Source organism: Anabrus simplex, chromosome 7 (assembly GCF_040414725.1).
Source record: "Anabrus simplex isolate iqAnaSimp1 chromosome 7, ASM4041472v1, whole genome shotgun sequence".
NCBI lineage: Eukaryota > Metazoa > Arthropoda > Insecta > Orthoptera > Tettigoniidae > Anabrus > Anabrus simplex.
Genome location: NC_090271.1, coordinates 105,464,332 through 105,487,388, shown reverse-complemented (window position 1 = coordinate 105,487,388; position 23,057 = coordinate 105,464,332). Strand labels below are relative to the sequence as shown.

The following is a 23,057-nucleotide window of genomic DNA, read 5'->3' as shown; positions in this document are numbered from 1 at the left end:
ACTTAACTATGACGAAGGGAAGAAGTCTCTCGCCTCTGTGTGTATTGCAACACAGTGCGATGAGCCCCTTTGTACGATTTCCCAGCTGGCACTTCCCTCCTATAAAACCGTAAGTCCGTTTAGGCTCGGCATTAGAAAAAAAACAATGCAGTTTCATCGGCATTGACAATATTTGGTGTGTACAAATTGATTATATGAGCCACGCTTTTTCACCAACTGTCGGCATCGCCAGTGTTTGCGGATTCTGCTTCTCCGCACACTGCCTGCTACGTGATAGTATGGCGTTCCTTAAAATGCTAAATACGGAAGTACTACGATTTTACTCGAACTTAGCAAATATGAAGCACACTGTGCACACACCGAAGTGAGTGTATTGATATCTACCCCTGCACGTTCCAGCAGACTCGTTCTATCATCTTCTTCATCCATTCCCTTTTCCAGATTCTTTCTGGGTAGGGTAGTGTACCAAAGCCCTCCACCTCACTCGATCTTTCCACCATTTCTCTTCTAGTACTTTGTTGCTATCGACTCCTCTGTTTGCAATACAGTCCACAACAGAGCTCCTCCATCTCATTCTAGGACGTCCCCTAGGCCTCTTTCCAGTCTCTGTATCCATGAATGTTCTCTTTGGTATTCTCTCTCCTGGCATTCTCATCATGTGTCCAAACCATTTTAGCTTTCATCAGTCTCTTCTTGAAGTTTACACCCTCCCACGTTTTTCCTTATTTCCTCATTTTGTATTCTATCTTGTCTTTCGCTGTATGCTCCTCAAGAACCTCATATCAGCTGTTGTATCTTACTTTGGTTCTGGTTAGTCAACGTCCAGGCTGCTGAAGCATAGGTCAGTATAGGTTTATAATAGGATGAGTGACGCGGATAAATTTCGAATGTGGCCAAAAAAAAAAAAAAAGGTATAGAACCAACCTTAACACAGTGATGTATTCTAGAATAGCAACTGTCATGGACTCACCAAAGACAAAGACTGACAATGTCACACGAATGGTGGTGAACAGGCTTGAGTAAAAGCACTAATTGAAAGCATCTGTTAACACCACATTGCACTTACTGTTTTATTGGAAATATGTTCTAAAATGACAATCTACACTTTCAATTTTATGATATCTTGACTTATTTTAAGAAATTCCTTTGTGCTGCTTTTCACTTCTGAGCTGTAGTTGGATTTTCTGCCTGCTCTTTGCTCAGCATTCCTAGGATTGATGTTTCTTGGAGTAAAGTTGCAAATTTAAAGAATGAAAGTGGCCAAATGAAGTATAATACATTCAGTAAGGTTATGTATGTTGTTTTATCAGCGCCACGTAGTAATGCACAAACAGAAAGAATCTTTAGCATTGTAAGAAAAAAATCAAACTGAATTTAAGTACTCGCTAAGTACAAATACATTGTAATCGCTCCTCATTGAGAAACTAAAGATGGCATCAGATGGTGCTGCATGTTTCAAGAAAAGATTCACTGAGAAACAGTTACAAGAGTTGGCGTGCTGCAACACTATGTTTACACCAGAATAACTAAACAGGTATTTAAATTTCTACATTTGTTTTAGGTTGGGTATATTTATTTACTTGTTAGATACAGCCTATGGAGGGCCATTTTAAAAGTGAAAATTCGAGGCATCCGTGTCGGTGCTTCCCTTTATTCTGCGATTACCCTGATTCCCCATTCCAAAGATAGGCAGGCCTGGCATTTTACATTGTGCGTCCACGGGTGCAGTGAAAACTATATCTACTGTTTTCAAAGATGAGAGGAAAGTTTTAAAAGATCTGAAAAACATGAGAAAACAAATATGAAAACCTTTTTTGCTGGGGCTTATAAAATAAGTGCGCTGAAAGGTATGAAAAACACCAAACAACAAATATGAAAATATGTGCATGGGGGCCAATAAGTTATATCAAAGTATTATTGCAGATCAACACTCTTTCTGAAAGAAATGTCACTAGAAGCCTTTTATTTTGGAGCAGTGGGTTATTAAACATTACTTTCTGGTCACACTCTTAGACAGTGAATTGAATGTTACACTTGACCAAGTGGCACTGTGGGGGGACGACTCGCTGCCATTTTGAATAAACTTTGGCCAACTCAGATAATTGAGACAAAACTCGACCTCTACATACTTTAATGCGGATGCCAGTCTGCTTTCTGACTGATTTTAATTTTGTCTTCATTATTAACGAATTTCACAACTTTTTCCCTATCCATAACTAGGCTATCACAAGACAAATATGCACCATGCTAGTCAATTACACACGATTATGTTCCTAATCCAGATATAGGCTACTGTATCATGCGACAAATATTTGCTACAATTCACTGTACCACTCAACACAAAATAAATTTCTAACTTCTCAATGGATTGCAATATACAAGCACAAATAGGCTCACTGTGTTATTCAGCAATCTTGCTGCTAACCGGCAATCAAAACTGAACATTCCTGAGTCTAACGGCTTGCTCCGCGAAGGTGCAACCTAGCCTGTAAAGTGCAGGAATTGAAGGCATTTTTCTGTAATCACATAACTATGACAACGGATCTTACCCAAGTTGGATATCATATTTCTTTGACAAGGGATGACAAATAAAATTTACATCATACTAAGCGGTTATTTTACATGTAATTAATCTCATGATGTGACCGTATTGAAGTTGGTATAATAAAAATTATCGTAGGTTATGATCTTCATTTCCGTGTTGAAGTTTAACCAATAATGTAGAGTTTGAGGGATGTTCCACCATTCCACACATTGCAACAATTTATGCAATTATAAGAAGACCGGTTTCGACTCCCATATGGAGTCATCATCAGTTCTTGGTGAAAATTAAATTAAGGTGAAACTGATAACAATCATCATAATGAAAAATCCATGCACCTATAGGTGGTTGCATGGAAATACATCATTGAGTTGATAGATATTACCTTGAAATGCAACATACACTTGACAAGGAAAACTTGGAGCTTAGAAAGTTCCCAGTTCTGGCTTTAACAGTCTTGTGTTCATAGAACACGGAACACTGGAATTATATGTACTGGATTGAAAATATATACAAAACACAATAAGGACACTTATAATGGTGTGGAAAACTTGGCTCTCTAAGAGCATTCTTGGATTTGACAGTCCTGTTTCTGTCTGAAAAAGATTGGATGAAATACACACAATGAAGCAAAATGTATAAAGACATAAATTTAGTCTAAACTGTCGCGCGTTCATGTACACGGAACACTGGGAACACTTGTATTGTTTGATAACACACTCGTTCAAATGAAAACACTTATAACCATATGAAATATTGGTGTTACAAGAACGTTTATGGGTTTGACTGTCCTGCTTCCCCTGACTAGACTAGTGAAATACATATACATTGAATGTTAAAGATAAACTACTTGGTATTTAAAGTTCTGGTTTTTGGTTACAAAAATTGTCATGTGTTCGTGGCACACAGAATAGAACTGCTGGTCCTGCTTCTGTCTACTGGAAACTAATGCATTAACGCAGTTGAAATTAATTGATGGAAAGTTTATACACCAATGCTAAACACTCGGCACTTTAATATTCTTGGATCTGAGTAAAATATTGTATGTTTACACAACTTGGCATGGACTTGTCGAGCGGTCTTGTCACAATCAACCAGAATATGTGAACCTTTAAAAAAAAAAAAAAAAAAAAGGCAAAGACTTGTTGACTATCTTCAAACGGCTGGTCAACACGAGCAGATACAAAACACTTTCAATGCACGTTTCCATAAGCCAAGGTCATACCATCACCATACTACAACAACAATAGCGACGACAGTTACAACTACAATAGCAAGTATTCCATATTGAAGGATGTTCCCCCAGCTCTTCAACCAGCTTAATTCTACTAATAAGTTCATTCCATCTATCATAAAACACTGGAAGCTCATGTAAACTAAAGCCAGCAAGTATCTTGATTCAGGACCGACAATTAAGTTCCATGTTCCACTGACACATGGTAACAATTTTAATATAGACCCAAGATCTCTCTTAAATACTAAGCATCTCAGACCAGTGAGTAACTTCAGCTGTTCACCAAACGTTTCACGTGATGTGTGGTTGTAATAGTCAACAAGTCTTTGTTTTTTTTTTGTGTGTTTTTTTTTTAAAGGTTCACATATTCTGGTATTGTGACAAGACCGCTCGACAAGTCTACGCCAAGTTGTGTAAACATACAATGATATTTTACTCAGATCCAAGAATATTAAAGTGCCAAGTGTTTAGCATTGGTGTATAAACTTTCAATCAATTAATTTCAACTGCGTTAATGCATTAGTTTCCAATAGATAGAAGCAGGACCAGCAGTTCTATTCTGAGTGCCATGAACACATGACAATTTTTGTAACCAGAAACCAGAACTTTAAATACCAAGTAGTTTATCTTTAACATTCAATGTATATGTATTTCACTAGTTTAGTCAGGGGAAGCAGGACAGTCAAACCCATAAACGTTCTTGTAACGCCAATATTTCATATGGTTATAAGTGTTTTCATTTGAATGAGTGTGTTATCAAACAATACAAGTGTTCCCAGTGTTCCGTGTACATGAATGCGCTACAGTTTAGGCTAAATCTATGTCTTTATACATTTTGCTTCATTGTGTGTATTTCATCCAATCTTTTTCAGACAGAAACAGGATTGTCAAATCCAAGAATGCTCTTAGAGAGCCAAGTTTTCCACACCATTATAAGTGTCCTTATTGTGTTTTGTATATATTTTCAATCCAGTACATATAATTCCAGTGTTCCGTATTCTATGAACACAAGACTGTTAGAGCCAGAACTGGGAACTTTCTAAGCTTCAAGTTTTCCTTGCCAAGTGTATGTTGCATTTCAAGGTAATATCTATCAACTCAATGATGTATTTCCATGCAACCACCTATAGGTGTATGGATTTTTCATTATGATGATTGTTATCAGTTTCCCCTTAATTTAATTTTCACCAAGAACTGATGATGACTCCATGGGAGTCGAAACCGGTCTTCTTATAATTGAATAAATTGTTGCAATGTGTTGAATGGTGGAACGTCCCTCAAACTCTACATTATTAATAAAAATTATACACAAATTTATTTGTAACCACCTACTCAATACAATATACTCTTTTCAATTAGGATATCAACCAATCAATCAGTCACTACTGATCTGCATTTAGGGCAGTCGCCCAGGTGGGAGATTTCCTATCTGTTCTTTTCCTACCCTTTTCTTAAATGATTGCAAAGAAATTGGAAATTTATTGAACATCTCCCTTTGTAAGTTATTCCAATCCCTAACTCCCCTTCCTATAAACAAATATTTGCCCCAATTTGTCCTCTTGAATTCCAACTTTATCTTCATATTGTGATCTTTCCTACTTTTAAAGATGCCACTCAAACTTATTCGTCTACTGATGTCCTCCCACGCCATCTCTCCACTGACAGCTCAGAACATACCACTTAAAAAATAATAAAGGTGTTCTTATAACATGTAATACATACCACTTAGTCGAGCAGCCCGTCTCCTTTCTCCCAAGTCTTCCCAGCCCAAACTTTGCAACATTTTTGTAACGCTACTCTTTTGTTGGAAATCGCCCAGAACAAATCGAGCTGCTTTTCATGGGATTTTTTCCAGTTCCTGAATCAAGTAATTCTGGTGAGGGTCCCATACACTGGAACCATACTCTAGTTGGGGTCTCACCAGAGACAAATATGCTCTCTCCTTTACATCCTTACTACAACCCCTAAATACCCTCATAACCATGTCCAGAGATCTGTACCCTTTATTTGCAATCATATTTATGTGATTACCCCAATGAAGGTCTTTCCTTATTGAACCGTGAGTTTTATCTCCCCCCGCCTTAACGAACTTGATATGTGCGGCGCTCCTAGTGAGCTCATTGAAATTTATTGTAATTAATTGTGCGTGTTTCTATCTTGGCCATTGAGATGTTGTAATAAATGTGTTCGCTCCCTGTTCCTCACTTATGGCTCCATGGGCAAGGAATTCGTTCCGTCCTGGGGTGTCGCTCTGTTCTTGCCTTTCTCTTCGTATGTCGATCTTCTGCCATGCCCCCTCGCGTGCGCTTATCCCCTCCCGGCTTCTCCGAGAGAGGGGGCGTGCTGACGTTGGTTTTGAGTCCTTCCCCTCCCAGCGAGCCTGGGCGGCTCGCCGGGCGGTGGACAGAATTACTCGCCTGCTGCACTTGGAGCAGAGCGCTTCTCTTCTTCGAACCAAGGACCGTGAGGGGGGCATGGGAGGTAAGATCTTCAGGTTTTCTAAATGTTGGTAGGATGATGGAAGGAACTAGGAACTAGGATACGGATATGTAAAGCCATGTATCTGGGGACTTTAGGTTGTAAACTAATAACTGTAGGCTTGGTGCCGAAGTATTATTGAGCGATGAACTTGAAGTGTTATGGCCCTTAATTTCTATGTTTCTTGTATCATAAGCTATCGGTGGCCACTAGAGCCTACGTTATCGATATTAGTTTGTAATCAAGGTAGGAGCCAAGGAAAGAGCTCACGCGAATGATATGAAGGTTCCAGAATGTTCTGGGTGTTTAGTTTGAGAAACAATGTTTTACGTTTGCTATAGTACCCAAAAGGGATGTTAACTTGACGTTCACTTTAGACTAGGTATCTGGTGAACTGTGTATACGTAGCAGCCTAGTAGTGATATGTTTGAAGTTTGAAGTTTATATGGTACCAAGTCGAATAGTTATGTTCATGTTAGACCTCTAGTAAGAGGAGAGGATTACCTTTCTGTTTTACTTAAGATGAATGATGGAAACAAGTCAAAACCCTCCTTTCAACCATGTTAGTTCCGAATATGTTTGTTCTTAATTGTGTGTAAAATAAATGTTCTAGTCAAGCTGTTCGAAACTTTGCCTTGACATTATACCTCTGGGTTGGTCCTTACGTTTATTAATCCAGATCCCTGGCCTGCTCTCCTTTGGGTCGTCCCAGTGGAGTTACGGCACACTTATATTAATACCTAGGTATTTACAATGATCTCCAAAGGGAACTTTCACCCCATCAACGCAGTAATTAAAACTGAGAGAATGTTTCCTACTTGTGAAACTCACAACCTGACTTTTAACAACATTTTCATACCATTGCCTACTGTCCATCTCACAACATTATCGAGGTCATTTTGCAGTTGCTCACAATCTTGTAATTTATTTATTACTCTGTACAGAATAACATCATCTGCAAAAAGCCTTATCTCTGATTCCACTTCTTTACACATATCATTGATATATAAAAGAAAACATAAAGGTCCAATAATACTGCCTTGAGGAATTCCCTTCTTAATTATTACAGGGACAGGTAAAGCTTCACCTACTCTAATTCTCTGAGTTCTATTTTCTAGAAACAGAGCCACCCATTCAGTCACTCTTTTGTCAAATCCAACTGCACTCATTTTTGCCAGTAGTCTCCCATGATCTACCCTATCAAATACCTTAGACAGGTCAATCGTGGTACAGTCCAGTTGACCTCCTGAATCCAGGATATCTGCTATATCTTGCTGGATCCTACAAGTTGGGCTTCAGTGGAATAACCTTTCTTGAACCCAAACTGCCTTCTATCAAATCAGTTATTAATTTCGCAAACATGTCTTATATAATCAGAAAGAATGCCTTCCCAAAGCTTACCTGCAATGCATGTCAAACTGATTGGCCTGTAATTTTCAGCTTTATGTCTGTCACCCTTTCCTTTATATACAGGGGCTACTACAGCAACTCTCCATTCATTTGGTATAGCTCCTTCATGCAAACAACAATCAAACAATACTTCAGATATGGTACTATATCCCAAACCGTTGTCTTTAGTATATCCCCGAAGCCTTATCAATTCCAGCTGCTTTTCTAGTTTCCAACTTTTGTATCTTACTGTAAATGTCATTGCTGTCAAAGGTAAATTTTAATACTTCTTTAGTATTAGTCACCTCCTCTATCTGGACATTATCCTTGTAACCAACAATCTTTACATACTGTTGACTGAATACTTCTGCCTTTTGAAGATCCTTGCATACACACTCCCCTTGTTCATTAATGATACCTGGAATGTCCTTGGAACCTGTTTCTGCCTTAAAGTACCTATACATACTTTTCCATTTTTCACTAAAATTTGTATGACCACCAATTATGCTTGCCATCGTGTTATCCTTAGCTGACTTCTTTGCTAGATTCAATTTCCTAGTAAGTTCCTTCAATTTCTCCTTACTTCCACAGCCATTTCTAATTCTATTTCTTTCCAGCCTGCACCTCCTTAGTCTCTTTACTTCTCTGTTATAATATAGTGGATCTTTACCATTCCTTACCACCTTTAAAGGTACAAACCTATTTTCACATTCCTCAACAATTGCTTGATACCCATCCCATCCCATAATCATTACACAGTATAAGTGAAGGTTTTTAAGAATATTACAGTATGTGTAGCAGAGGTTTTTTTTTTTTTTTAAGCTTACAGCATCATAAATTACAAAGAAGTGATTCTGTGCTTGAGGAACCAGTCATAAAGAGTATCAATGTTTCAAAATGGTTATAACATTATAAAACACATGAGCGTATGAAACTTATGAAAATGAAAACCTACAGCCTGTTTTCCAGTGTTTGACCAGGTCAGGAGTGTAAGGAATGCATCATATATCATACCAATATAAATGGTCTGTTATTGGACATAAATTTTCCAGCTAACTCTTTCCTGGTTGCCAGCATTTTGCCCCTGTGTGCTAAGTTGGGCTCATCAGTTGGTACCTAGCACACCCACCAAGACGCATGGCTAGTGCATACGATGGAGGCCACTGCATAGGCTACTTGGAGCCACCGGCAGTGCCAATGCACTATGAGAGACTTTGTCTCATTACCAAAAATTGATGCCTGCTTGGCCATCAGATGACATAGATATTGATTCCCATAGGGGACCTGAAATATTTGTCCCGAATGAGTAACTTTATAATACCAATATATTATACCAATCATATATAGGCTATTAATACGACGGGGTCGCCACTCCCAAAGTGTGATTTAACTTATAATTGTTAAAATTCTTTATCATGGAATAATAAATCGAGTGTCAGAAAAATTAATGGTTATGAATTTCATGTTTTTGGTCCGTATTGAACTGAGAATAATATATAAGTAATAATAATGTTTACGTTATTATTATTACTTATATATTATTGTCAGAAAAATGTTAAGCTGAACCGTAACATATCCATGTTGTACTAGTCAAATGACACTTGACCAACAGTAGCAGCTGAAAATAGTTATGCAATCTTGAAGACACGACAAGATAATAAATTCAGTATTAATTATATTATGTAAACTTGTATATCTTCTATGAAGACAGAATAGGGAGTATTCTTTATGACTGGTTTCTCAACCATAGAATCACTTCTTTGTAATTTATGACGCTGTAAGCTAAAAAAAAAAAAAAAAATGAAACCTGCTACACATATTGTAACATTCTTAAAATACCTTTGTGTTTTATTTTACAACTTATTGTAACCAATGATCTTTCTTTTATTGTAACATGGCTAATTTTAGATATGAAGAGACTCTTAGGTTCAATTATGGCTCAGGGATCTGACCTAATATTTGAGTATTAACGGCTGATGATGCTCGCTATGTCGAGCGAAACATGTCCCATAATTTATATGGTGTAATGATTATACCCTAATTGTAAAGAGTATATTGTATTGAATAGGTGGTTACAAATAAAATTGTTTAAGTGGTTATCGCGAAAATTCGTGACGTGATAAGTGAGGTATTTTTATATAGATTTAATACAATGAAAATCGGGACTTTGAATTGACGATATGCTAAGGAGGGAAAACTTGTTAATGAGGAACACACTAACGAGTTTCACTGTATGTTGATTCCACACTTTTATTCTAATGCAAATTATGCTAAATTGAATATAAAATTATGTTGCTGTTATGAAATTATTTTCAAGATTTGAAATGTTGTGCATTAAGTGTGGGTTTATGCTAAATCGTGGTCACACAAATTTAGGTTGTACTGTATTAATCTTTTGGAACAATATTTGATTATTGTAATTTGCTATATGGTTACTAGGGAATGTCACATTTTCTTTACTTTAGCTATTGTATACGTTTTTTATATCACAGTGTGTTTCTCTATAATACTATTTGACTGTTGTCAGTCTTCTACTAAACTCCATGTCGTCTTTATTTTGCAGGAGGATGAAGCCAAACTTGTCAAGGCTGTTTTCGTTGAAATTCGATGTGGACGTTTAGAGGAAGCTCAGACTTTATGCATTCATTGTGGTCAGCCATGGCGAGCAGCAAGCCTCGAAGGGTGGCGACTTTTTCACGATCCAAATTATAAATTACCTGTTACCAGTAGCAGTGAGAAGCTTCCTGTGGAAGGCAATCCCAATAGGTAGAATGTACTTCTAGATTTGTAAATTTGTGGCATAAAATTGGTAGAGAAATAATATTTCATCGGATATATTAGTTAAATACAGTAGAAGTCTGTTATAGCGAGTAAGGCATATAACTAGAACCCTGTTTTTTTATGTCCCTTCAAAATTCCTTTATTAAAATGTACAATAGTCTTCGGTTGCAACGAGAACTCTTTCACTGAGTCATCCGTTATTACGAGAGATTTTAACATGTTTTATTTTCAGCTATTGGCATTTATAAACTTTAGTGTAAAAATCTAGCAGAAAACTATTGGTTATTTTTTTCCACATAACTCTCGATATTCCACGAATTAAAGTATGGTAAATATTTGTATATTACTGTGATCATTTTACACAATTAGATTATAAAACCTTCCACCAAAAGATCGACAAACATTGCAGCAGCGTGTCTCTTGCAAAGGATTATACTCTTGTTCATATCAAGTATTCGCACAAAGGGTTAGTTCTTTCGGATGTCAGATAATTTTCCGTTATCGATAGTTATACTCTTCTATTATTATTTGTAAGTTTCATATTCCGTATTGATTGGATTCAATGTAATAGACAAGAAAATGTTCCACCGATCAATACATTTATTGTGAATGAATTATTGCACTAGTACCAGTTTCGACCTATCTTGGCCATCATCAGCTAGCACACAAATTTACAGTCATAGGACAAAATTATAAAGATGTTACGTAAGAGCATCCGGATGTCTAATGAAAAATGGAAGTAAAATATATTGCAGTATGTTGCGTTAAAATATCTCTGATTAAAAGTGGTGATGGTTAGAATAAACTAAAACCTATTGATTGAGCATGGACGTTTTTTAAATATACCATGTTTTAATGTGTTTATTGTGTTATATTTTTTAGTGTCTTATGATATGGCATATATATTTTAATGTGTTTATGTACTCATGTCCATGCTCAATCAATAGGCCAAGATAGGTCGAAACCGGTACTAGTGCAATATTTCATTCACAATAAATGTATTGATCAGTGGAACATTTTTCTTGTCTATTACAGTTATACTCTTCAGCGTAAATAGGTAGCAAAACACTATTGATTATTTTTGTCCGTGTAACTCTCGATACTTGACGAACTAAAGTAACAGTAAATATTTGTATATTAGTGTAACCATTTGACACAGTTCGATGATAAAACCTTCCACGAAACAATTGACAAAAATTGCAGCAGCGAGTCTCTTGCAAACGATTTTATCAGTACCATTATACTGTTGTTCGTATCAAGAATTCATGCAAGGCGGTAGTTCTTTCAGATGTCACAAATTTGTTGGGTTGGTCAACCTGTTATGGCTATGCATTGTCGCAATGAAGAGTTCTTTATCGAGCTTCTACTGTTGCTGTCAAAAATTGTCGTTCCTCGTGGTGTGACTGAATCTGACGCTTTTATTTATTGTTGTCGTACGCAGAGTAGAACCACTTCTTGTGTTGCTTAAGTCTTGATTTCCATAGTATGCATGTCTAAAATTGCCTTCTGTGCGAGATGTGAACAGACTGTGCTATTCTTTATTGAAAAGATAGAAGTCGTGTAGGCCCTATTAATATTAAAAGCAAACTGACTGTACTGTGTAGTGTTAATTTAAATTTCTGTTGGTCTTCAGTTTTTGGTTCTGTGAACAGCATAGTTCGAACTGTCGGCTGTTTCTAAGTTGTGTTTGGGAGTCTTCGTTCCTTTGAAAACAGTATCGGTAATAAAACAAATCCACTTCATTCTGCTGTGACTTAACACATTACAATGTCGAGTGGGAAACGAAAATCATGAGATTTGGCTACAAAATGAAATTGTGCAGACTTGTGAAAAAAGCAGTGTGAGCGAAAATGAAAAGGCAGGCGGTATAATTTAACATCTTCGACTATATTTATTATCCTTAAAAATGAGAGGAAAAAAATCAAAGATGCTGTTTTAAAAGGTAGCATTCCAAGCAGGAGTAAAAAAACTGCATGGTCCTGACCATGCTGACCTTGAAGTTGCCCTTTTTGAGCGGTTTACCCAGAAACGAGCTGCAGTTCCTATTTCAGGGCTCGTGTTAAAGGCGTAAGACTTGGCTCTCAGACTAAGTATTTCAGACTTCTAGTGCAGCGATGGATGGTTTAACCGCTTTAAAGCCAGGCATGTCATTTCGCTTCACACAATAAAAGGCGAATCGGGAAGTGTAGACGAGAAAAGCCGTCAGTGACTGGCTTCCAATTCTCCATGAAAATTTTAGCACTAGGCAACGTCTCACAATGTTAAATGAGCCATGCTGCCGCTCAGAGAATTGCGCACTGCTTTCTTTTGAGTGACTTGCATTTTACTTCTTCTGAGTTTTACAGTGTCTACCCCCCTTCATTTTTTATATCACCTCTTCTACTGATCCGGAGTGTACTTGATCTTTTATTTCCTTTTCCTATGCATTGTTTTTCATGTTTTAATCGGCTGATGATGACCTGGACTAGGGTCGAAACTGGTACCATTTCTACTTATTATTAAATGGGAATGTAATTCAGTACATTTCTTATTCTTTTGTATTGAATAGGTTGAATCTCTTTATCAATTATTTCAATTTTAACATTTAAAGGCAGGCGTAACATTCCATACACGTATGAAGCGAACACGAATGACCGGTGCTTTTTAAGCAGTGGCTTTAAGCATTTGATTCGAGAATGGGATCGAAGAACTCCTTAAACACTGCTTTTGTAGCATACTGGTCAAGTCATTGATGTGTAGGCTTGAAGTAAAATGAGTACTGAAATGGAATGTACTGGAGGCTATCTGAGGTATTGCAGTGTCATGGGAAACCATTTCTCCTGGTGCAATTTCTGCATGTTTTGGACACACTGGCTTCCAACAAAGTGAAACAGAGAGCGAAATTATTGAGGAGAAATGTCCTCATCTCGAAGTGCCGGAGAGCTGGAATTGTGTCTCTTCTCAGCTGGAAGTCACCCATCACTTTGACGATTATGTAAAAGCTGACGAAGATGTGCCTGTGCAGGGGGGATCTGAACAAAAGTGAAATTCTTGAACTCGTTAAGCCTACTAACTCACATGATGAATCCAACGAGAGTGAGGAGGACGGGGACATCAAATATGTACCAACACAGTCTGCAGTCCCGAGTTAAAAACATTTTATGCAGTAAATGACACATCACTAGACGATTTGGTGGCTATCCAGCGAGTGGAGAATTTTGTGATAAGGAACACCATTGCTGGCACAAGACTGAAGCAAGCGAGTTTGGACTCCTTCCTGAAGCGTCTGTAAGGTAACTACTGTATTCACATTTAGTGTTGTGAATGGAAACTTTAAATGCAAATGTAATATAGGCTAGAATAGTTTTAACTTTCATATTGCACGATGAAGCATTTTTAATCGCTGCACTTTTTGCCAGTTTTGGAAACTGGTGCCTTGTTTGAATTATGCTGGTGTGTTTTATTTTGCATTATAAAAAGTTGTGTGTTGAACTCAATTCATATCCTGTCGGTCAAAGATTTTGTCAGAATCGACCATTGCAATTCGAGTATCAATGGTGCGCGCTAAGTCGCTAGGCATGCTGGGATTGCTAGGAAACAACAAAAATGGCTTCATGACCGGGGGATGTTGTGTGTGTAATGCTAAAGTATGAAGCACATCTCTGCCTTTATTCAGGAAGCTTCATAGAGTACCACAGTAAGATTAATAAAACGGAAGCATACGAGAAGATAGAAGAGAAATTGCTCAAGGAAGTGGACAGCTTTTATATTTATTACCGTACGATAATCTATAAGTAAACACCTTCCGCAGTGTTCTATTTATGATGATCTTTGCATATTATTATTATTATTATTATTATTATTATTATTATTGTTGTTAGTCCAAGAACCACAACTACTGGTCAACTTTCGTCCACATTAAAACAAAATTCTATCAAACCATGCCAAATCTTTTCAAATCTTTTCAAACCTTCAGCAATGTTGAACAGTCTTTGGCAAGATTTGAAATTATTCTTGTGAAGTATAGATATGAAAGAAAAATGTGATGGTGTACAATAGGCAATTTTAGTTGTGTGTTTCTGAAGGCTAGATTTAAATTGAACAGAATCGATCATCCATATTGATTTCTCACTACGTCCACTACCCGCACTAGCAAGTTATTTTGCGCTGCCGATTATTAATCTCCGTTGACTGGCGAGAAGAAATGTTCAAGTTCGAAACGAGAGAGAACATGCTTTCATAATTCTTCTTCTTCTTCTTCATAAGTGCGTAATTAACATGACAGATAGTTTTTGTTAGCTCTGTCAATACAAAGGCTGAAATGAACAACTAATTTCAGTAATAACTACGTAATTGGCCTTGCGTACCACTAACTACATTTACAATTTTTCAGAAATGTCGAGGTGCCGAAATTTAGTTCCGCAGTAGTTCTCTTATGTACCAGTAAATCTACAGACACAAGGCTGACGTATTTCAGAACTTTCAAATATCACCGGACTGAGCCAGGATCGAGCCTACCAAGTTCAGGTCAGAAGGCCAGTGCCTCAACCGTCTTAAGCCACTCAGCCTGACAGTTGATTTTAGTGCTAGGTACAAAAAATAAATTAAAATGTGATTCATCTCAAGATACGACAGTATGCATAACTGATTTCAGAGGTTAGTTTATTACCACGTCGGGTTAAATTTCAGAAAGGCTGTTCAATAATAAATTTACAGCGAAAATATTATTATTATTATTATTATTATTATTATTATTATTATTATTTTGCTGGGACGTACAATATGTTTCCATGATACATGCATGGTGAATTATTTGTTTTTTCGCTTATCTTTTCTAAAATTTAGGGAAAATCAGGTACAACGACAATCCGCTATAGCGAGTAAATTTTTCGCCGTTGCAATTTCTTGTTATAGCGGACTTCTACTGTAACTACGAATGTTACTGGTACTGAAATAATCTTCAGTACCTTGGGAGTGTGATATGATAGCGGGATGAAAGAATGACGCTGGATAAAAGCAGTTACGGTGGGGAGATGACAAACCACAAATCAGTATAAATGACACCAAACTGGACAGTGTTCTAACGTTTAAGTACTTGGGTAGCATAGTATCAAAAGATAACCTTCCATAAGTATGTAGTGGACAGTCGAATTCGCAAGGTAACTCAATTTTACCACCAACTAAGACTACTGCTGTGGGATAAACTAGTACCATTGAAAGCTAAGGTGACATTATATAAATCATACACCCATCCTCACCTATAGCTTGGAAACTACCACATTAACGAGACAGGACAACTCAAAACTCCAGGCTGCAGAAATGAAGTTCTTACGCACCATGTTACAGAAGACCGGGAAGGACAAGTTCAAGAATGAAAAGGTCCGAGAGGAGGTGGGAATAGGTGCCCTATTACAGAGGATCCAGAAAGCAAGACTGAAGTGGTTTGGCCATATGAGAAGAATGAGTGCAAGCTGGACTGCAAGAAGAGAATATGAAAGAGGGAAAAGATCAGCGGGCAGGCCCAGAGCAGAATGAACCGATCTGGTGAAGAAAGATGTCGAGGAGAGGGGACAAGATTGGGAGAAGGTAATGAGAGAACAATGGTTCATGGACAGACTAAGATGGAAGGGGCTCATACACCATAATTGGGCAACTGGAGATGGTCAACGATGATGATAAGCAGAAAAGTGCAGCAGCTGGAGAGTTTTAGCAGAGTGTGAGGGGACTAATATGAAGTAAGGAAGTGCCAGTACTATGCAAGGAAGTCATGTACTAGAACTACTTTTTACCAGTCTTGATGTGTAGAGCTAAAACGTGAGTAACGACCAAAGCAGAGGAAAGTAAAATCCAGGCGAGATCTAATTTTTAAGAAATATGCTGGCCAAACAAGACAGAATCAAATAAGATATACGCAAAGTGGGAGAGAGCAAAATGATCTAGCACGTGAAAATGGGAGAAATGAGGATCCTGAAGTCGATTCTTGAACTAGAGGTTGGAGCGAAAAGACTTTGAGGTGGACCCAGGAAGCAGTGGTGAGAACAAATCGAACAAGATATAAGGAAGAGAGTGGCGAACTTCATAGATGTTTTTGATGAAGAGTGGTGAAAAGACTGGCAGAGATGAAGATCAAATTGGACAAGGAGAATGATGATGGTGATGATGATGATGATGATGAAGTGCTAATGGGAAACAATTACACGAGTATCTCTGTATGCAACATTTTTTTATGGAGGCTCCAAACAAAAACTGATGTAGGTAGGGAGTTGTACATAGATGAAAGGAATAGAGTGAAATAAATCATTGTAGAGGCCAAGAAGAAATCACGAGAAGATTCTGTAATAACCTGAAAAGGCTTGATCTAGATGGAGGGAAATCTTTTTGGACTGTGATAAAGAATCTTAAAAACAGAGTGATAAAGAATCTTAGAAACAGAGAAAAAAGGGGAATGAATGGTGTTCTGGGTAAATCACATTTAATTTAATAACATATTGCCTCGGGAGATGCCTAGTCTGTGAGGACGGGGCTCTACCTAAGACGAACTCTAATACAGAAGATGACACAAACACCTAGACCCCAAGGTAGCGGAATTAACCAGTGTTTAAAATCCCCAGCCCAGCCAGGAATCATACCCAGAATCCCTAAAAGTACAACTTGGGGTGCCTGCCTGCGCCTATGCACAACAGGAATGGCATTGATGCACAACTAGAGATCATAAAAGGCCCCATAACTTCCACACCTGTGACCTGGCTGTATGTGCTAACCAGTACACCTCCACCATAACGAGTGGAAGAGAAAGTGTGAGCTCTTAAGTTGTTCCCTGTTGGCTAGCATAGGGACTGTGATGAATCCTCCACTAGGTGCAGCACTGTTGCTATCTGAGGGTTGATATCTGTAGTTGTAATATGTTTATGTTCGGTACTTTCATTAAAGGCCAAAAACTTAAGTGTCATGAATTATTGTTAAGTGAAAGTGAAGAGTGAATGATTTGGTGTTGGTATTCATTTATTTAGTGTAAGCATAGTGCTGAGTTTATAAAACTTACAAACATACCAAGGAGGAAAAAATACCTACTTGCTTCGTTCCAGGCTCTAAGTCTGGCTAAAAAACTACAAAAATAAACAATTCTTCAAACCACTTAAAAATGAAGCAGAATTTTTAAAATGGGAAAAGGCAATTCCTAGAAAATATAAAAAGCTTTCTGATTGGTGTTATTAGTGTGTGATTCACATTTTTCGTATGAATTTAAAGTTAAATCAGATTCATTCGTAATACAAGGTGAACACACAGAAATTCTTAAGGATAGATGGAAAGTGAAAACTGGCTCTGTCCCTCATATATTCCCCAATTTTCCACAATATCTCACGAAACAATTAAACAAACGTAAAAATCACCCCGTAAAAGAGAGCCTCCGAAGACTGAGGAGGTTCGATGCTTTTTCTGAGAGTGCTAAAAGAATTAAGAGGTTCAGACACGGCTAAGAAGACAATAAATTCACTTATAAACAAACTAAAGAGACGGGGACATAATATAATGACTATCCATAATAAATTGAAAATAGCTAATGCCAAGATTTTGTTGCTAGAAAAACAACTAAGAGATTCCAAATTACAGTCATATTATTTAAATGAGCCGACATTAAGCAGAAAGGATACCATGCTACAAAAAATGTCAGCTAAGAAGTAAGAAAGCGATGAGATATGACAATGAATTCCCATTTAGATAGTCTCTTAGTTCAAATTAAATCACTTAAGGGCTATTGACACTGTTTAAGACATGACATGCTTCCCTTCCTGCGAAAATTAGTTGAACATCTTAGGTGCCCTTATGGAATGAACACCCATGCCATTGGTGATATTGAGAACTATTTCTGTGATTTATTTATTTACTCGTGTCAGAAGCATACTTAATCATACAGTTAAAATAAAGTGATAATTAGACTATTTACAAAACTTACAAAAATGGGCAAACAAAGGAAAATTGACCAAATTTACTATACATCTAGATGGTGTTTTTCCAAAACTGAGCCACACGTATGGCATTGTCATCAGCAAGCATTAAATCTTGCTCTGAACATGAAAATGGGCAGAGAGGACATTTATACATGTGGATTACTGCTTGTTCTTCACTGCAGTCGCACTTGCTGTCCTCTGATGTGAAGCCCCATAACTTAAGTGAGGACTTAGCCCTGCCGACACCAGTTCTTAATTGGTTAAGGGACCTCCAAACACTCCAGTCTTCATTGTAACCAGCCGGAAGATGTTCACGCGGCTCCATCCATTTTTGCTGCTTAGATTTCCACAAGGAAAGTCTTGCCTTATCTGGTGGTCCTTTCAAGGGCTTTGATGTCTGGAGGAAAATTTTCCTGGATTTCAGCCTAGATTGAGATTGATGATGACCAAACAGCGGGTGAGCTTCAACGTTCTCAACCTTCAGTCGTTCTTGATCAGCAGCGATTTCTCGACGAATACTTGGCGGTGCAATGCCAGCAAGACAGTGTAGCTTCTCAACAGGGTTAGATTTCAGGCATCCTGTGATTAATCTACAAGCTTCATTCAGGGCAGGGTCCACAGTCTTGGCGTGGGATGATCTATACCACACAGGGGATGCGTATTGTGCAGCACAGTAATACAGAGCCAATGCAGTGGTTCTAAGAACTTGTGTCTTTGAACCCCAGTTTGTACCTCTCAGCTTCTTCATGATGTTGTTTCTGGCACTGACTTTGTTTGATGTTGGAACAGTGTTTTCTGAAAGTGAGAGAGCGGTCCAGCATTACCCCTAGGTACTTTGGGGTGAAAGAATGTTCCAAGAGGGTTCCATTCCAGGAGACATGTAATTTCTGCGATGAGAAGAGTGAAAACAATCGCACGGGAGTTCTCATATTTGACTAAGTAAAACTAAGAAAAGAGGTTCAGTTTAATACCAACTCTTTAAAAGTTGATGGATTCGTAAATTTAGGAGAACACACCCAAGAACACGGGAAAAATACACTCTCAAATCATGCATCAGTGTTCATGTTTGTGCCCTTATTGGGTTCAACCTGTTGCTATGTATGCAAGCCGAAATTCCACACCTGGTGATATTTTATCACAAATTATAATCCAGGTGGTCTTATAACTAGAGCAAGTTGGCGCCAGAATTATTGGTTTCACCTCAGACGGAAGTCACTCTAATAAAAAGGTGTGGAAATGTTTAGGAATAAATGGAAAAGAAGAGAAGGTCATGTGCTCTATTTCTAATCCTTTTGATACTAGTAGGAGACTTTGGGCTATTTCAGATGCTGTACATATAATTAAGTGCATCACAAATAATTTCCACGATAAAGGCAAGTCTATTAAAATAATGAAGTTGAGGACCTAAAATTCTATCGCTAGGTTTTTGAAATGAATAACTGCCATAAATTTGCAGGGTTGAAAGTTAGCCATAAGCTAGCATCTGCACATATACTGTATTTACCCATGTATTAGACCCCCTCGCGTATTAGACACCCCTGGCTTTTCGAGACGAATAAAATAAAATAATAAATCTCGCCTATAAGACCCCCCAACGTAATTCATCAGAGAACGATGACAATTCCGCTTCGAAGCGGGTACAAGTCTTATTGCAGCTCTGATGACATCGCATAAATTTGTGAATAGTCTTGTCCATACGACCTACGCAATGAAAAACGTGTCGAATCCATACGGTACATCTGTGTTTCGTAGTTAAGAAATGTCCGCCTCTGTAGCATAGATCTACTGCAGCTCTGATGACGTCGCAGAAATAGTTGAATAGGCCTAGCTTCGTGTTCAACCCACGCATTGCAAGCATGCATCAGTCATGCTATATGTCTGTGTTTTGTAGTTAAAATTGTCCGCCAGCGTAATGGTTAGCACAATTGGTCGCTATTTTCGGGGGTCTGACTTCGATTCCCGGTACCGTACTGCCAGAGATTTATGAATGGCAGGAAGGTTGACATGCGGTAAAAGCGGTACATGTAACTCCCCTTCACTGGGGTTGTGTCTAAAAAGAGCTGTACCACCTCGGGATGAGGAAACGAGTTTACTTTAGTTGAGAAATATTCGCGGTTCTTGCTATTTATACAGCAGGCGACATCATTAACAAAGTGGTCGTTTAATATCTCGTAACTCGGGCCAGTATAGGTATATATTTGGAGAGAAGTAAGTTTAAAACGTGATAAAAGGTATCCAATTAAAACTATTGTTTTTACTCGCCAACGTACCTAATAAATAATAATAATTTTATGTCCCCATGTACTTTAACCGATTTTCGGAGACACCAAACAAAACATACTACGGTATGCGTTAATAAAAAAAGAGACAACGAACTTACAAAATTAAACATTATGATAATAAAACTCATTACCGCCACACCTGTAGATATCCATAAATGCGGTATATTTTCCTGTTATTTATTTTAATTTTTCCGTCGAACTTTTGGTACTATTGGGGCAATAATATACCTAACCTAAACAATGTGGTCTGTCTTATCTCATGGACAGCTGTTTACACAAATCCTGATGTTATAAATGTAGAGAACAAGCATGAAATATACTTAAAAATAAGGGTCTGTGTTTCAACAGCCACAGTTATCAAAATAATGTTTCCAGTTACTATGTACTACATTTGGGAAGTATAACTTGTAACATTTGCTAGTTATCAGCTGATGGTTTGGCATGCCTTCTACAGCACGTCTTCGTTCGGAAGGAGTGACTTCTGCTACATATACACCAACTGGGAATATCAGAGACCATCTGGGAATAGATTTACACTGTTTAGACTCTATAGCCGGGAATGAAATTATTTTTAAAAGGCTCAAAAAGACAGGACCTCGTATGCTCTTGATTGCAGTGCATGGCTCAAAGAGAATGAAGCATGGCTGACACGACTGACGAGAGATAGCAGTGAAGATGATGTCACTTAGAATGCCGACACGCCGGTAGCAAGGCAGGGAAGTTGGCGGCGCAAGGTGATAATTCAGATGAAAGCAGTGATCAGGTTTACTGTGTGGTAGGCCTACTGCTGAACTGACAGAGACAAATGACTGGCCATTAAGTTCTTTTGTATCAATATTTAATTATATGATAACACGATACCCTTAGCCCTTTCTTTTACGTGATCGAGTATGAAGTGAAACGAATCTTTGTGGCGAGTTTTTACGGCCGTATGCCCTTCCTGACATCAACCTCACCAGAGGAATTAATGAGATGTAACGAATGATGTGATATGAGTAACTAAAACAGACTTTTATATGTACTGTAGGCTTAAAAGTCTTGTTCACCATTTTTTATCTTTTTATGTTTAGAAATACTGCCTTCTGACAAAAATAGCCAGTATTACTTAAATACACTCTAAGTCTGTTAAATAATAGTATAGAATGTATACATGTACAATTTATAGCTCTTTATAACCTAGAAATCATGTGTTCGCTGCACAAAATTGAGGTTATCGCATATTGGATCCCCCTTTATTATTTTTGGCTGTAAAAGTGGGGAAAAAAGGGGGTCTAATACGTGAGTAAATACAGTATACTCCACTTCATTTCAGCGCATGAATGTGAGACTTGCTTTTCAGTTATTTAGTAATTCTATAGTAAATGGCATAAAGCTTTTTAGATAGATAAACTTGGAGGGATTTGAAATCAGTGAACAGACTGAAACGTTCTCTAGGGAATTAAATATTTTAATAGGTGTATTAAATACTTTTACACCAGCAGGGGCTCTTCATAAAGGTTCAATAGGACATCAAACCTTAATTAAATGGAAAGATAACGTCAGTGGGAAGAATAATACTTTTGCTTCAGAAAGAACTCTTGAATCTCTAAGAGTAACAATTGAGAGCACCATACAGGTGTCCGAGTATTTATGGCATAATGGATTCCAGAACAGTCATTTAAGCCTACTTAACAGAGATAGTCACAGTCTTGCTAAAGTTTGTTTGAATTATTATCTAGGAGGAAATATAGTACGTAACGTATCCAAGGTCACAAAATATCATAAATGTGTCAGCCTGCTTCACGGAAAACCTACAGAAGAAATAACTTGCCTCAGCGCTCACATTTATTAGGGACTAAAGCAATAAATACAGCATTGACAGCACTTTCCTCACCCATACTTCAAGAACAGTTTATGATGTGTTCGTGAAAGTTGAAAGTGTGGTGGAACAAAAATTCTCCTGTGAACATAGTCTATGGGGTGATATATTTCACGAGTGTTTGGACAGTTAGCACAATATCACTATTAATTCGAAAGAAGTAGGATACTGCGATGACCATATTGCGGACATTATCCCTAAATTTGTATTATGTTATATGAAGTGTCAATTTTATTTTGTAACAAGACAGATGAGAAAGGAACTGAAATCTTTCAAGACCACAAAGTATACCCGGAAGCTGTCTAAACTATCTTAACAACTGACTTCTGGAATGGTAAGCAAAAGCATGATATTTTTCATGCAATCATTCTTTTATACTGACTTGTAAGCTCAAGCTCACTTACTGCTGGAAGAGCGGCCTAGCGGAGGAACCAATGAACTAGGGGAGAGATCACACTTTTACCTTCTACTCGCTATGCCTCCACCACTGTTCAGAAGACAGCAAGCAGCTGCACGTAAATTGAGGAAGTACAATTCCGTTGGCCAACTTATTCAATATTGAGTA

The 23,057-nt window shown here is 37.7% G+C and overlaps 1 protein-coding gene across 2 annotated transcripts in view; it reads left to right on the top strand.

The window, feature by feature from the left end:
- The window catches only part of Nup107 (nuclear pore complex protein Nup107), a 262,527-nt gene that overhangs the window by 104,268 nt on the left and 135,202 nt on the right, over window positions 1-23,057 (top strand). For both annotated transcript variants that reach the window (XM_067151227.2, XM_067151228.2), the window contains exon 8: window positions 10,207-10,409. In XM_067151227.2, the coding sequence (XP_067007328.1) occupies window positions 10,207-10,409 (203 nt within the window). The remainder of the gene's footprint in view (window positions 1-10,206; window positions 10,410-23,057) is intronic.